General features: G+C 41.0%; 1 protein-coding gene across 1 annotated transcript in view; it reads left to right on the forward strand.

The window, feature by feature from the left end:
* The window catches only part of ZNF451 (zinc finger protein 451), an 81,836-nt gene that overhangs the window by 41,244 nt on the left and 25,003 nt on the right, over window positions 1-15,589 (forward strand). Inside the window, exons 9-14 of the mRNA XM_043510406.1 lie at window positions 1,978-2,131; window positions 3,822-3,969; window positions 7,548-9,202; window positions 12,563-12,697; window positions 14,057-14,187; window positions 14,479-14,665. Of these exons, the coding sequence (XP_043366341.1) occupies window positions 1,978-2,131; window positions 3,822-3,969; window positions 7,548-9,202; window positions 12,563-12,697; window positions 14,057-14,187; window positions 14,479-14,665 (2,410 nt within the window). The remainder of the gene's footprint in view (window positions 1-1,977; window positions 2,132-3,821; window positions 3,970-7,547; window positions 9,203-12,562; window positions 12,698-14,056; window positions 14,188-14,478; window positions 14,666-15,589) is intronic.

The raw sequence follows: 15,589 nt of genomic DNA on the forward strand, positions 1-15,589 counted from the left end.
GACTGTTCCTGATCACTTTCCTCTCCTCTAAGTGCTTCAGGATTGATTCTTTGAGGACCTGCTCCATGATTTTTCCAGGGACTGAGGTGAGGCTGACCGGCCTGTAGTTCCAGGATCCTCCTTCTTCCCTTTTTTAAAGATGGGCACTACATTAGCCTTTTCCAGTCATCCGGGACTTCCCCCGTTCGCCACGAGTTTTCAAAGATAATGGCCAAGGGCTCTGCAATCACAGCCGCCAATTCCCTCAGCACTCTCGGATGCAATTCGTCCGGCCCCATGGACTTGTGCACGTCCAGCTTTTCTAAATAGTCCCTAACCACCTCTATCTCTACAGAGGGCTGGCCATCTCTTCCCCATTTTGTGATGCCCAGCACAGCAGTCTGGGAGCTGACCTTGTTAGTGAAACAGAGGCAAAAAAAGCATTGAGTACATTAGCTTTTTCCACATCCTCTGTCACTAGCTTGCCTCCCTCATTCAGTAAGGGGCCCACACTTTCCTTGGCTTTCTTCTTGTTGCCAACATACCTGAAGAAACCCTTCTTGTTACTCTTGACATCTCTTGCTAGCTGCAGCTCCAGGTGCGATTTGGCCCTCCTGATATCTTTCCTACATGCCCGAGCAATATTTTTATACTCTTTCCCTGGTCATATGTCCAACCTTCCACTTCTTGTAAGCTTCTTTTTTATGTTTAAGATCCGCTAGGATTTCACCATTAAGCCAAGCTGGTCGCCTGCCATATTTACTATTCTTTCGACTCATCGGGATGGTTTGTCCCTGTAACCTCAACAGGGATTCCTTGAAATACAGCCAGCTCTCCTGGACTCCCTTCCCTTTCATGTTAGTCCCCCAGGGGATCCTGGCCATCTGTTTCCCTGAGGGAGTCAAAGTCTGCTTTCCTGAAGTCCAGGGTCCGTATCCTGCTGCTTACCTTTCTTCCCTGCGTCAGGATCCTGAACTCAACCAACTCATGGTCACTGCCTCCCAGATTCCCATCCCTTTTGCTTCCCCCACTAATTCTACCCGGTTTGTGAGCAGCAGGTCAAGAAAAGCGCTCCCCCTAGTTGGCTCCCCTAGCACTTGCACCAGGAAATTGTCCCCTACGCTTTCCAAAAACTTCCTGGATTGTCTATGCACCGCTGTATTGCTCTCCCAGCAGATATCAGGAAAATTAAAGTCACCCATGAGAATCAGGGCATGCGATCTAGAATCAGGGCGTGCGATCTAGCTTCATTTTGGCTTCAGTCTCTGTGTTTTAGTACCCCACCCCATCTGTGGAATGGGAATAATATCTTCCTAACTCACAAGTATTTCTTGAAGGCAAATTCATTAATGTTAGTGAAAAACCCATGTTATGATTGAGTGCCATGGAAAAGACCGTGAGGAAATTAATAATTCTGTAGTGAGTACTAGGTTTGAATAGTGTACAATAAAAATTGAACAATGAGGATAAAACAAAATGTTGTATAGCTTTAAGTGAGCACCCTCTATTCTGTGCACTGAACGTCCTGGATAGGTCCTGGAGGTGGGAGCCTGTCCTGGGGGAGCGGAAATAATATGATCATGTAATTAGAGGCTCTGTTATAATGCACAGTGGGGCAGAATTAAGTCTGAATGACCAACCTTAATTCTGGTACTTCCTAACTTTTGAATGCTTGAGTTTGTAACCTTAACTTTCTTTCAACATAGATTTTTTTTTATATAATTCATATTATATTTACACAATAATGACTTCACACAAAAAAAAGTAAAGTCAAAGCAAACTTTTTACTCATTGCTTTCTGAAATTTCCATTGAATTAGTAATCTCACCTGGACTGTGTTATGGTGACTATAACTCTGTCCACAGTTTCTTAGAAAGTCTAATACAATTATAAAGAATCTCTAATATGCCTTAAAATTTGTGTGTTTATTAAATGAAAAATAAATATTTTTATAATCAAGTTGATTCTTTTACTAACCAGATTTGTTTTATTTTTCAGATAAATGAAAATGATGGGCATAAAAGAAATCTTTCTCCACAGCTTATTCAGTGCTTTGCGTGTCCATACTGCTTCCTCCTTTTCAGCATAAGAGATGAATGCCTGCAGCATATGTCTGGAAAGAATCACTTCCTTCAGGTTTTTAAATTGAGTGGTATGTTGTCATTTGAGTGTAGCATCTTTTAGGTCCTTCTGATAATGCATCTATGCTATGTGGGAGAATGTTTTCCGCTGTGAATTAAAGAAAAAACGTGTATTTCTTTTAAGATGTCTGAAATTGTGAAAAGATACAAGAACTGTGTAGATTTACCAGGTTATCTTCATTTGAGATTAATATTTTGTTAATATGTTGTTCTATTTTGACAGAGATTATATAAAAAGGTGTTTTAGAATTCCATATTTCTCTGTGTCTCCCTGATTCCCATATTAAATTTGCTCCATTTTCAAATATAGCTTTTTTTCTAACTGCCAGACCTTCCAAAATAAGGCTGGTCTCTAAAAGTCAAGTTGGATTTTGTCCTAGTAACACACCACCAGTAACAAAGGTTAGCAGGCAATATCAGACCCTTAGTGATATCTGTGCAACTCCATTGTCTTAGGTAGGCTTGCATAGGTATAAAGATTGGAACTTAGACATCAGTTATGTTGATGTACAAGAAATGATTTGGTCGTTCATTGAATGTGGGCTATATTGGTTTCAGAGTTCTAACACAAGGAATAAGCAGTAAACGCTTATTTTGTGACAAAAGTAAATGAATAAGATTCTGAATATACACATGGACAGTTGACCAGTTGAATAAGAAGTAACCACATTAATATAGTTATTTTTCATGGTAGATTGCACTTTAAGGTTCATATGGTCACAAGGAATCCATTGTGATTTGGTACAGTCACCTGTTATATAATCTTACCACTCAACAATGAAGCTGTTGACTGACTAATCTCTTATATGTATTCTAAATCTAATGGGCCTTTGGAAATTAATGGCCTGTTTGAGGCTCATGCGAGCTGCAGGTGCTTATCACCTCTGAAAATCAGGCCACCCGTCTTCAAATCTGTTGTTTTACTGTTCTTTAACTGCCATGAAAAGACCAATAATGTAAAGAGGAGAAAGTATCCTTCATCAGATACAATCCAACTTTAAACATTTTGGTACATAAATGGTTAAATACTCAGCTTCTTTCTTTGAATTTATATATCTTTGTAGTTAATAATAGCAATATTGGCCTCCATACCAGGAGTTAATGCTTCTGGGCCTGGCGTCAACTTCCATGAAATGCTCTTCCCATTGGTTGTTACTACTTAAATATGTGAAAGCTGAACTGAAAGGGGGAAAATGATTACTTTTGTTGCCTCTTTGATGTATAATGATGGCCACAAAGATTTTCATAAACTATTCCTACTTGTTTTACATTAAAAACTATTATTTTCATTCTCTGCGCCAGCAACATGTGCACACACTCACCAATTCTCCTGCCCCATAATGTTTACCATCTAAGAAGGAAATACTATGAAAGATGAGGGAGATGGAGACAATCAAAACATGTAAAAGCTTGTTAAATGTAATATGCCCTATTTTTTTCGATACATTATATACCTTTTTTGGTTAAAACGCATTAATAAGAGCAGGAGGGAATTGATAAGGCCCTTCATGATAGCAGCAAGAAGTTTTGAATTTGAAAAGGGTTGGAGAGGGAGCAAGTGGTGGAATTTAAATGGGAAGAGGTGACATGGTCATAATGGTCAGCAAGGAACATATTGTTAATAATTGTGTTCTAAGAGATAAAATACTACATGTTGACTTTGAAATATGTGGCTTCATTTTACACCATCTCATGTTGCAGGTGAAACTGGGACACCACTTCCTTTATCTTTTCCATCTTATGCAAAGAAACTTCTGATAGCTTTATGTAAAGAGGTCCCATTTCAAGTGAAGTGCACATCCTGCCACCAGAAGTTACGTTCGCATATGGAGCTAACAGCTCACTTCAGGTTTGTGAGAGTCTATTGTCTATATACGGTGAACTTGACTGCATAGGTATGTATTATTTCTCCTGAGATTTTTAAATACTTAGTAGCCCAGTACAGTAGTTAAGCATCAAACTCCTCACAAGTTCCACCTTTTTCCTCATTTTTCCCAGATAATTGAATGGGGTGATGGTGGATTGTATTTCAGTCACTGCTAATGCTGGGGATAGGCAGGGAGCACCATAGGGCCATTAAAAAGCTGCAGGTATTTGAGGTTGTGATTCTAATAGTTTTAGATCTGGAAAATACATACTCTGTTTTTGAAATGGGTCAAAAGCTAATTCTTGTTATGTATAATTTTAAATTCAAATCCTATATATAGTGCCACAACCTTACTAAGTGCTTTACTGAGTAATACGTGTTCCCAGCAGAAAGCATACACAAGATACAGGTACAAGATGGGACGGTCTTTCAAGAAAGGAGAAGCAAAAGAGGGTTATTAGTGAGGGAGAAGTGGAAAGGAAGTGTTCGTGAAAAAGTGGGTTTTAAGGAGGGGACTTGTTTGACAGCAAATGGAAGGCTGTTGGAAGCACAGAGGGTGGCATAGCTGAAGTCATGAAAGAGAGCAAGGGAACAGTAAGAAGAGAGGATTTGAAAGAGCATAAGGGACACATGGAACAGTTGGAAGAAAGGAGAACAGTGATGTAAGTGAGAGCAAGACTGTACAGGACATTGATGGTAGGGAGGACAAGGTGCTTGAATTTGGGTTAGAAGAGGAGAAGCTAACAGAAGGATTTTGTGTGGGAAGACATGTAAGAGGGTCAGAATTACTTAAAAGGAAGGATTTTAGCTGAGGCATTTTGGATACATTATGAGAGAAAGTGTTCAGAAAAAGAAAGACCTGAATGATAAAGGGTACAGTAGTCTAAAAGTGAGAGAAGAATAAGGCATAAATAAACGAGTTCTAGTGGTGCATAGAATGGATGTTGGTCTATCTTCTACAGTCTAAACAGCAATCTTGCTGCAGGAGTTCTTGGAAATGTTCTAGCCCTTCACTACAGCGTCCACCGTCTGTCTTCTATCCCTCCCAACACTTAGATGAGGGCTGTGTGAAACCCACAAAGCTATCTCACAAAAATGGATTTTTAGCCCACGGTAAGACTTGTCTTCGCCACCACTGCCCAGTATTGAGTGCTACTCAGGCTGCTCATACAGTTGGATCAGTTGAAGTTCCGTGGCTCATGTACTGCTTCCTTTTCCTGGTTTACTCAGAAAAAGTAGAGTATGGGTCACTTACGTAAAAATATCAATGAGCAAACTGGCCTAACAGTCATGGAGCTTCTGGGGAGAGGAGAGCTGTGTGGAATTCCTACCCTATAAATCTGAAAGAAGGAGAGTTTAGGGAGATGATCCATCCACTTCCCCCTGTCAGGCAATGAGATGGTATAATTATTCCTCATTTCCCAACTCCAAATTCCTTTTGCTTCCAGGAGAAGCTAGAGTGGGAAAAGACCTTTCCCACATAGCATTCAGGAGAAAGGAAAGATTTGCCCCCAAGCCACTTGCAGTAGCAAGGAGAGCAAAACTCTCATACTTAAGTGCAGGGGTGGCCAAGCTGTGGCTCCGGAGCCACATGCAGCTCTTCAGAAGTTAATATGCGGCTCCTGGTATAGGTACCGACTCCAGGGCTGGAGCTACAGGCGCCAACTTTCCAATGTACTGGGGGGGGGTGCTTACTGCTCAACCCCTGGCTCTGCCACAGGCCCCACCCCCACTCCACCCCTTCCCGCCCCCTCTCCTGAGCCTGCCATGCCCTCACTCCTCTCCCTCCCCGCAGAGTCTCCTGCACGCCACGAAACAGCTGATCAGGAGGTGCAGGGAGGGCGGGGGAGGTTCAGGTCGGCGGGGCTGCCGGTGGGTGGGAGGAGCTGGGATGTGGGGGGGGGTAGGGGAGTGAAGTTGATGCGGGGGCTGCTGACGTATTACTGTGGCTCTTTGGCAATGTACGTTGGTAAATTCTGGCTCCTTCTCAGGCTCAGGTTGGCCACCCCTGCTCAAGTGACTTATTCCATCCCAGACAGGCTGCCATCCCTTTTCAGTTTACCAAACATTCACCTGCAACAAAATGACAAGCATACTCAACTCAATGCCACTGAGTGCAAGTGACTCTCCTTTGATCTGGAGTCTTTTTTCCCCCCACTGCTGTGGGCCTAAGCTCCCCTGTCTTGGAAGCAAGAGAGGGTATGCTGTTTTCAAGCCTGTTGAGGCATTAAAAATGTATAATGAGATGTTTTTAAAGTACCCACTAGATGTAGAATATTCAGTGGGCACCTTTCTGTATGTACCACACCTACTACATTTCAATACTGATGTAATAAACAGTAAATGATATCAATTTTTAAAAAGTCTGGGGGCGCTTGTCTGGAATGAGCACTTTGTTTTCTATAATGTGTAGTGACTTTTACAAAAATAACTGGTAGGCATTGTACAGTTTGACAATCTACTGGGCCTGTTACTATGCATTTTAAAAGGGCAGTATTTCCCTATGCAGTGTAGTTGTATCTGTGTCATTTTCAGGATATTAGAGAGACTAGATGGGCGAGGTGATATCTTTTTATTAGACCAACTTCTGTTGGTGATCGAGATAAGCTTTTGAGCCACAAAGAGTTCTTCTTCAGGTCCGGGAAAGGTATTCCCAGCGTCATCCTCAAAGGAAACTTACACAACGCTTTCAGAAGATGAGCCTGGGAACTTAAATTCATTACTTTGCTAGACACTAAAAATTATGGACTGAAGAGAGACAGTGGATTTATCGCTTATTACAAACAATCTGTAACCCCCTAACCCCTACTTTTGTGCTATGACTGCAGAGATGTTAACGGGCCACTCTACCTTGAATGGTCCCTTACAAAAGTGGTTCTGACCCACGTGTATGTGTACCCCTGAGGTATGCAGACATCTTCCAGGGGATACATCAACTCATCTAGATATTTGCCTAGTTTTACAACAGGTTACATAAAAAGCACTGGCGAAGTCAGTAAAAACTAAAATTTCATACAGTTAATTGTTTATACTGCTTTATATACTATACCCTAAAATATAAGTACAATATTTATATTCGAATTGATTCATTTTATAATTATGTGGTAAAAATGAGAAAGTAAACAATTTTTCAGTAATAGTGTGCTGTGAGTCAGTATTTTTTAAGTGAGGTGAAACTTGGGGGTATGCAAGACAAATCAGACTCCTGAAAGGGGTACAATAGTCGGGAAAGGTTGAGAGCCACTGCCTTAGCATATGAGCTAATTATGTTCACTAAACAATCTGTTCCACCTTACCTTTTGCTGTGAAACTGGGAGTGCCGTTCGCAGACCTGAAGAAGAGCTCTGTGTGGCTTGAAAGCTTCTCTCTCTCGCCAACATAGGTTGGTCCAATAAAAGATATTATCTCACCCACCTTGTGTCTCTAGTATTTCCTTAGTAATTTATGTAGTTAGTGGTGGGAGATGTCTATGGAGTATTTTAAAGGATCCCTTTGTAGCTACATCTGTAAAGTTTGGAATATTTAAACCTGTGAACGTGTCATTTTTATATCCAATTTAGAACTCGTTGTCGTAATGCTGGTCCTGTATCACTGTCGGAAAAGAGCATCTCCCAGGTTGCAGAAATATTTAAAGCAAGAGGTCACTGTCAAAACTGTGACAGACTCTTTGTAGATGAAAGCCAGATCAACCAGCATAGCCATGCAACTCAACACAAAGTTAAAATTATTACCACAATGGAAGAGTCCATCTTGATGTTTTGCCATATTAATGAAAGAAATAAAAACCCATGTCAGCTGAAGCAGATTATAAATCAGTCAAGGTCTTCACTCCTTAAGAGACCATTGACTTTGAGTGAGCCTGTCTGTGAAAATGAGTCTGCCATTTCAAAACGGAAAAAGGATTTAGAAGAAAAAAATCAAGAGGCTGGAGTAAGCCTACATCAAGACAACACAGGCAAAACAAAAGCCTGGTTCTGTGAATGCCTTCTGAAGTTTTCTACTGAAGAGTCAGTTGAAAAGCATGTTTTGTCAGCAAATAGAATCTGTCACAAGTGTGCTGTATGTGGGAAGCTTGCTGAAAACTCAAGCATCATCCGTCTGCATATGAGTCGGTTCCACGGAGGGGCACACTTAACTAACTTCATTTTCTGGTGCCGGGCATGCAATACAGACCTACTGAGAGAAGAGAACATTATGGCGCATGTCACTGAATTTCATGGTGGACATTCTTACTATTATGAACAGGAAGCTCTAGAGAATGAACCTATGGCATCCTCTTCTGACACACTGTGCAATATCTCCATTAAATGGGAAGAGCATCTTCCTAGCCCTGTGGATCAGTCCCTTGAAAGAAGTCCTATTTTAGGAAAATGGCAATGCTGCATTTGTGAGGAAATGTTTGAGTCTGAAGACAGCGTTAAACAACATTGTATGTCTTTAGGAAGCCATCAGTTTCACAGGTATTGCTGTGGCTTGTGCAAAAAGCATTTTCACAAAGCAGAAACACTATACCGACACTGCCAAGAGCAGCACAGCCAAGAGATACAGGTTAAATATTTTTGTGGCCTTTGTGGTGATCTCTTTTTCGAAGTTGAGGAAGAATTTCTAGTCCACTATAAGGGTTTCCATAGCACAGATTACATGTTTGTGTCTGAAGAGTCAATAAAAAATAAAAACGACATTACACTATTAGAAAAAGGAGACTTTCTAACCTGCGGCTGCCGGGAAGAGTATATCTCCAGAGTAAATAGAAAGGAAGATCACCGGAATTGTCAGAAAGCCCTACTGGAAAAAGGCAATCTGTGGTTTCGCTGCTGCTTCTGTTCAGCAACGGCGCAAAATTTCACAGACTTGAATGACCATCTCAGCAAAAGTCACACCCAAAGGAAAAGCCATGAAGAGATGTATGTTGTGAGATGTGGTGCATGCAACAAAAATTTCCACGATATTGTGAGTGCCCATCAACACTATCATGATAAACACTGCTTCTTGCAAAAGCCTAATATAACACATTTCGGATCAGAATCAGAAAGCAAAGTCTTCAACTTTACAGCCACTGGTGCTTGTGTGGACAAGAAGCCTGATAAACTAAAGTTTGCAGCAAATGTAACTAAGGTTCAAAAAAAGTCAGAATCTCCTTCTCTAAAGAGAGAAGCAGATAGAAGGAAAGAAAGAAGTGAGAATAAAGCATATTCTGAAGAGCATGGTGAAGAAGGTATGTAGAAATTATGTCTTTAGTTTGTTTTTTAATGTACAGTAGGAAAAAAATACAGTTGTAATATGCTCTCATAGAAATTGTTCAACAGAACATGTAAATATACCATGCACCTATATCCAGTCTGTACATATGAAATAATGTAAACTCAGTTATATGTACGAAGTTGTAATTTTAGTAAGTTTCTGGTGCCAAATCCTGAGAACTAAAGTTGAACTTTGTATTACTAAGTGCTTTATAAAATCTGTTTCTCGTTTGTACAATACAAATAATTTACCAAGACTCTGTGGACCATGCTTAACATGGAATTCTGTACTGACCACAGGAATTAGCTGGAAATTGGACAGCAATCTTCAGATGCTGCTCTTCATCCTCTTTTTCTCCTCTCAATCACCCTTTCTATGAAGAGAGAAGACAGTTTAGTAGTAGGTTAAGTCAAAGTTAGGGAAAATCACAAGGAAGCTGTGAGAACCACATAGCGAGATGGGGTAGCTTTTGACTCCAAAATGGATGCCATTCAGGAAAAGCATTCCTTCTACCCAACCTGGTGTACGTAAGCAGCCATTCGTAACCTGCGCCACTGCTCTACTCTGCCTACTATTTAGTAGTGTTTAAAAACGAGCAAACAGCTGGTGTCCCAGTGGGAGATGCCCTTTGAGAGACTTGAGCCCAGAATCGCTTATCAGATAAAAAGAGATGTGGGAGCACTTGGTATCACTTAAAAATTCTCTGTCATAATGAAAGGACCAACAGTAAAGGGATCCAAACAGATTTCTATCCAAACCCCTCCCTTTGGCCAAGGCAAATGGTTGCAATGTGAAGTCCTCACAAGGAATAGAAGTCCTTGGAAGACCAAGGTGGGTAAAGAAAGGTCTCCTATGAGAATACAAAGTGTGTGTGTACATATGTAAGAGAGAGTTTTCTATTTTCTTATATATACACTCTGTGTATGTGTGTGTTCTCATTCTCTCTCTCTCTCGCTCACACGCACACGCACACACACACACAGAGTGATGCAGAGTATCCCAGCCTATTATTAAGGTTGCCTGATGCTTTCTATTATAAGACTGGTTTCATTTATTTATAACTTTTGCCAGACTATAATCACTTTCACTGAAATTTTCTATACAGGTTGTGTGCCTCAGGCTGAAGTTTCCTGACAAATTATTCTGTAACTATTTCTGAGAATGAAGCAATGAAATATGGCCATATTAAACAATTCTGGCAACCTTTTCTTTAAAATGCCCCCATGCTTTTGAGCAGAGACTTGAAATGTAGCAAGGGGTGTCCTTTGTGTCAGGAATGTGCCTTTTGCTGTCCCCATGAAAATCTATCTTAATTTAGCCAATTTATAAGCCATTGCACATGCTCAATCGACACTTAATCCTGGGTCACAGCTAAAATCCCCAGAGATTGTTTGCACTGAGCATGCTCCAGCACAGACTAAAGAAGGATGAGCAGGATTTTCCCTTCAATAGCAGCATTTCCTGGCTGCTTCAGTCCATGATGAGTCCATGTCCTGGCCCTTGAACTAAGAGCAGGAGACTCCCCTGCTGGGCCCATGGAGTGTGGAGGGGGAAGTCACCTGAATCAAATGCAGAGGGGACAAGAGCTGGATCTGAAGATGAAAAGTAGTAAATGAGACAAGAAGCCTCTGGGGAAGAGAAGACTGATATTGGGAGCTAGGGAGGGAAATAGAGGGATAGGAGATTGTGATTGGATGAAGAACAAGGGGAAATTTGGGACTGGCTGGGCAAGAAGGCTGGAACTAGGAACCAGTGGGGTGAGACACAAGCAGGAGCCATAACGTGGAGAGGGAGCTGGGACTAGCTGGGTTAAGAGATTAGAAAAAGTACACAGTAGGAGTGGGGGACGCTGAAACTGGATGAAGAGTTTATGGGGGGAAACTGGGACTGGAAGCCAGTGGGGACTATAGCGGTGACTAGGGACTGGCGGCGGGTCAGGGAAGAGAGAGATCAAATGAGGAGCCAGGATAGGTGACCTGGGACTGGCTGGGCAAGGAGAGAGGGTGGGGAACAAAAAGATCTGGATTGGTGGGGCCTGGGTGTGGCTTGGCAAGGAGACTGGGATGCAGAGTCCAGATGGTGAAACTAGGATGGGATGGGTAGGAGACTGGGCCTGGGATGAGAAGCCTGAGGAGTAGAGACTAGGATTGGCTATGTGAGGAGAATGGGTCTGAGACAAGGAATCAGAAGTGGGAAGGGATAGGAACAATGTGGAGGGGACTGGGCAGAAAGGGTCAAGCTTAAGGGAAAGAGGTATAAGAGTCTGTGCCGCCTGGAGTGGAACCCAAGATTCCAGAGTTTCTCCTTTCCTCATCTTGTCAGCAAATATCAGAGAAACCTGTTAGCAAAGTCTGTGTCCTCTCCCTCTAGTAGCTGATCCACATAGAGAATGAAAACCTACTATAGCTGGCAGTTACTCTGTTAACTCATGTGGCAGAAGTCTGTGCAGTGGATTTTAAGGTTCAAACCGGATGGCCCATGTGGGTGTCAAGATGAAGCCACATGATGGAATTTGGTTTTGCAGGTTTTTAATTAGTTTTTAATTTCTGTGGGTATTTCCTGTGTTAAAGGGACAGTATTAAGGTTGCAAAGTTAAGCACTGAAACGTTAGGAAATGCTAGAATTAAGACTATTGTAACCTTCATTGGGCCCACTTGTGTGTGTTCATTATGATAAGGTCCTTTATTACATGATCACACACTGTGCTTGACTTTCCAATCTTAATAATGATCCTTTAACATAGTTTTGTGTGTGTAATAACTTGACACAGCTTACATTATTAACTGCATGGGTTCTTCTTTGCCCACTAAAATATGCATTCTGTAAATGCATGTTAGATATTTTGTTATAATATGACCAACACTCCCTGTTTGTATGCCATGTCTTTACTGGTCATGGGGTTGGCCAGTTGTTAAAAATTAACTTTGTTTTAATGTGTTGTAAATTCTAAAACTAAATGGATGATCAACAGCTTGAATGTCTTGTAGGAAGTTTGATAGAGAATAAAAAGGGCATCTTTTATGCTTTGTGAACACAGTTCCATCTCGAACAAATGGTTATTACATGCATCAAATATATAATCCTGAGTGTGGTTCTTTGCCTAGTAAATTTACAGATTACTAAAAGTTACCTCAAGTGGTTAAAAAATTGCTATGAAAATAATTACATTTGGTGATCATACTATATTTTATAGTTTTTAAGAGTTATTGCTTAGAATTTCTTACAGAATAGCAAATTATGTGGATTTCTTTTGAAAGCACAATTGAGTTGGGAAATGTACAGGTTGGATAAAAATGGAGGTAAATTTAAAATATATATTTTTATCCATTTGAAGACCGTGAACTGCCAGATTTTGACTATCTGCGCACCATGACTCACATCGTGCTGGTGGACTTAGACAACTGGGGAAGGTTTTTCATTCATCTGCCAGCCAACCTGAACCAAGGGACATTTGTCTGGGGCTTTCAAGGTAAAAGTTATCTAAGAAAATTGCACGGAGGGCTTAACAGAAACCCATAGAAATTCACTAACAACATCATAGAACCAGACTGGGCAAAGAACAGGATCCTCGTTGTAATCCAAAGTGGACCTTCTACTGCATCAATATAGTTTTTCCAAGGCAGCCACCTATAGAAAACTAAGATGATGGGTTCTAAAATACTAGCACACAAACCCACTTAATAAAGAGCATTGCTGCTTGTTAGCTAGAGAACTTCCTTAAGAGAAAACATAAATGTTAGCTAACCCAGTGGTTCTCAAAGCTGGTCCGCTGCTTGTTCAGGGAAAACCCCTGGTGCGCCGGACCGGTTTGTTTATCTGCCGCGTCTGCAGGTTCGGCCGATCACGGCTCCCACTGGCTGTGGTTCACCGCTCCAGGCCAATGGAGACTGCGGGAAGGGCGGCCAGCACGTCCCTTGGCCTGCCCCACTTCCCGCAGCCCCCACTGGCCTGGAGCGGTGAACCGCAGGCAGTGGGAGCTGTGATCGTCCGAACCTGCGGACGCGGCAGGTAAACAAGCCGGTCTAGCCTGCCGGCGCTTTCCCTGAACAAGCGGCGGACCAGCTTTGAGAACCACTGAGCTAACCCTCTCATACTGGAAGTTTGACTTCCGTGTATGGCTTAAATGTGCAGCTGACAGCTGTGAAAGGAAGATAAAGAAAAGTGGTTTGTGGGATCCCTCTTGGTCATTTCCACAATTCACACTTACCAATAATGGATTTCTTGACTCACAGCATTGCGTACTTGTAACTTATTTAAAATATTAAAACTTTTCTTGTACTCAAGCTGGTGGTTATGAGAACTCCAGAATGTGTGGATTTCTGTGACACACAAACTAATATCCGATAGATACCCCAATTATATTAGGCATATGTTGAAACAGACTGTACACATTATATAGTAACTGTAGTGAGGTCCCCTATATAAATAATGTATCAAATAGATTAATATTTTCTTGTGGAAACCTCTGATTATGACCCTCAGATAAGTTGTGTTTAAATGCTTTTTGTGATGGGAGGCAGCCTTTGATGCAAGATGTACCTATTTATGCTCATGGAAACAATATTCAGACTTTCTTCACTTCTGATCCTGAGAAGATAACTCTTACAAAAACTAATATTAGAGGCACCATACACACACAGTTTACCCCCTACATCAATCTCTTTTAGAATAGAGAATAGTATTTAGTTTTATATAATGTTAAGTCAAAAAATATGTTCCATTTTTCAGACCTATTCATTTGTTTTGTCATTTTCCTCTCCTTGAATTGTTTGATTGCTGTTGCTTATGATGATGTGGTGTTATGCATCTTTTATCTTTTGTTGCTTAGGAGGACACAGCAATTGGAAGCCTCCAGAACAGTGCAAAATTTTTAATTACCTTAATAAGATTGGATGTTTCTTCCTTCATCCACGCTGTGGTACGAGACGGGAAGCAGCAGACTTCGCACTCTGCATGCATGTAAGTCATTGCTCTATCTATTTTTGTGGTTTGCTTTTTTTGTTGGTGATAAGATGCATGGGGATGGTATATTTGTGTGCAGGAAAGTACATTATAATACAGTCATGATGAAAATGGCTGTAATAAAACTTCAGATGAGAAGAACAGATTGTGGATCTGACCAGAGAAAAAGGGAAATGGTTTATAGATATAATGCTTAAAGGGAAATTTCTTCTACAGAGGAGTTTTCTGTTTCAAAAGGCTACCTGGTAACTGAATATTTAGTTTAATGCCTCCCTCACCCCTACATAGGCTGGCCGTCTGGATGAGCACCTGCCCAAACAAATTCCTTTCACCATTCTCTCTGGAGACAAAAGCTTTCTAGAACTGGAGGACCAGTTTAAGAAGACTCAGCGGACGGCTCACATCCTAAACCCTCATGACATCGATGGAGATATGATGTGTGCCTTACTAAACAGCATTTCAGATACTACAAAAGGTAGTACATAAACAATTAGAATCCAACCAATAAAGAAAGATATCACTGCTGATAGTAACAGCTATACAGTTACCCATAGTGTTTCTTTAATTAGCGTTCTTATTTAATGAATTGATCTACAGCTAAAATTGCACTTTTTACTAATATGATTCTTAACTGGGAGGCATGAACAGTGAGGTAAGAAATAGTTCAACATATCCTAGAGACTGGAATTATGGACAGAAAATAAAATGAAATTCAATTTGGAAAAACACACACACTAATACATCTGGAGGGAAATGATCTGGGATATAGATAACAGACGGACTGGTAACACTGCCTATTATTAAGATTGCCCAATGCGTCCCATTATAAGACCCTATTTTCAGTATCATATTATTTTGCCAAACTTTAACCGTTTGGGCTTACATTACGTTCTGGGTGTAGGCTGCAGGCAGAATACTTCTGGAAAATTTCAGCCGAAACAATTCAGCTGTTTGCAAGAATGAAACTAGGGGAAAATATTTTTCCTGTGTTTTTAAAAAAAAAAAAAAAAAAAAAAAAAAAAAAGGTCTTGAGACCTTTTCTTTGAAATGCTTTTGAGCAGAGACTTGAAATTTGGCCAGGGAGTGGCCATTGTGGTTAAGAATGTGTCTCTTTAACTGTCCATGTGAAAATCCACCCAAATTTGGCCAAGTTATGAGCCTTTGAAAAAATCTCAGTTGGCACATGGTCAGTAGACTTTTATCACCTACGGTTTCCATGGATTCACTTGGTCCTCTCACAGCGCTAGTGCTAAACAGAATAAATATGCAGCATTCCCATGGAGTGATTAAGAATGCTTTCTCTAGTCCAGGGCTGTGAAGGCTCAGAAGGACTTTAATTGTTATTGCTGCTCCTAGCTCCTCTGGGCCAGGGGAGACTGGAGCACTGGAAATGAGAGAG

This window comes from Dermochelys coriacea, chromosome 3 (assembly GCF_009764565.3).
Source record: "Dermochelys coriacea isolate rDerCor1 chromosome 3, rDerCor1.pri.v4, whole genome shotgun sequence".
Classification (NCBI taxonomy): domain Eukaryota; kingdom Metazoa; phylum Chordata; order Testudines; family Dermochelyidae; genus Dermochelys; species Dermochelys coriacea.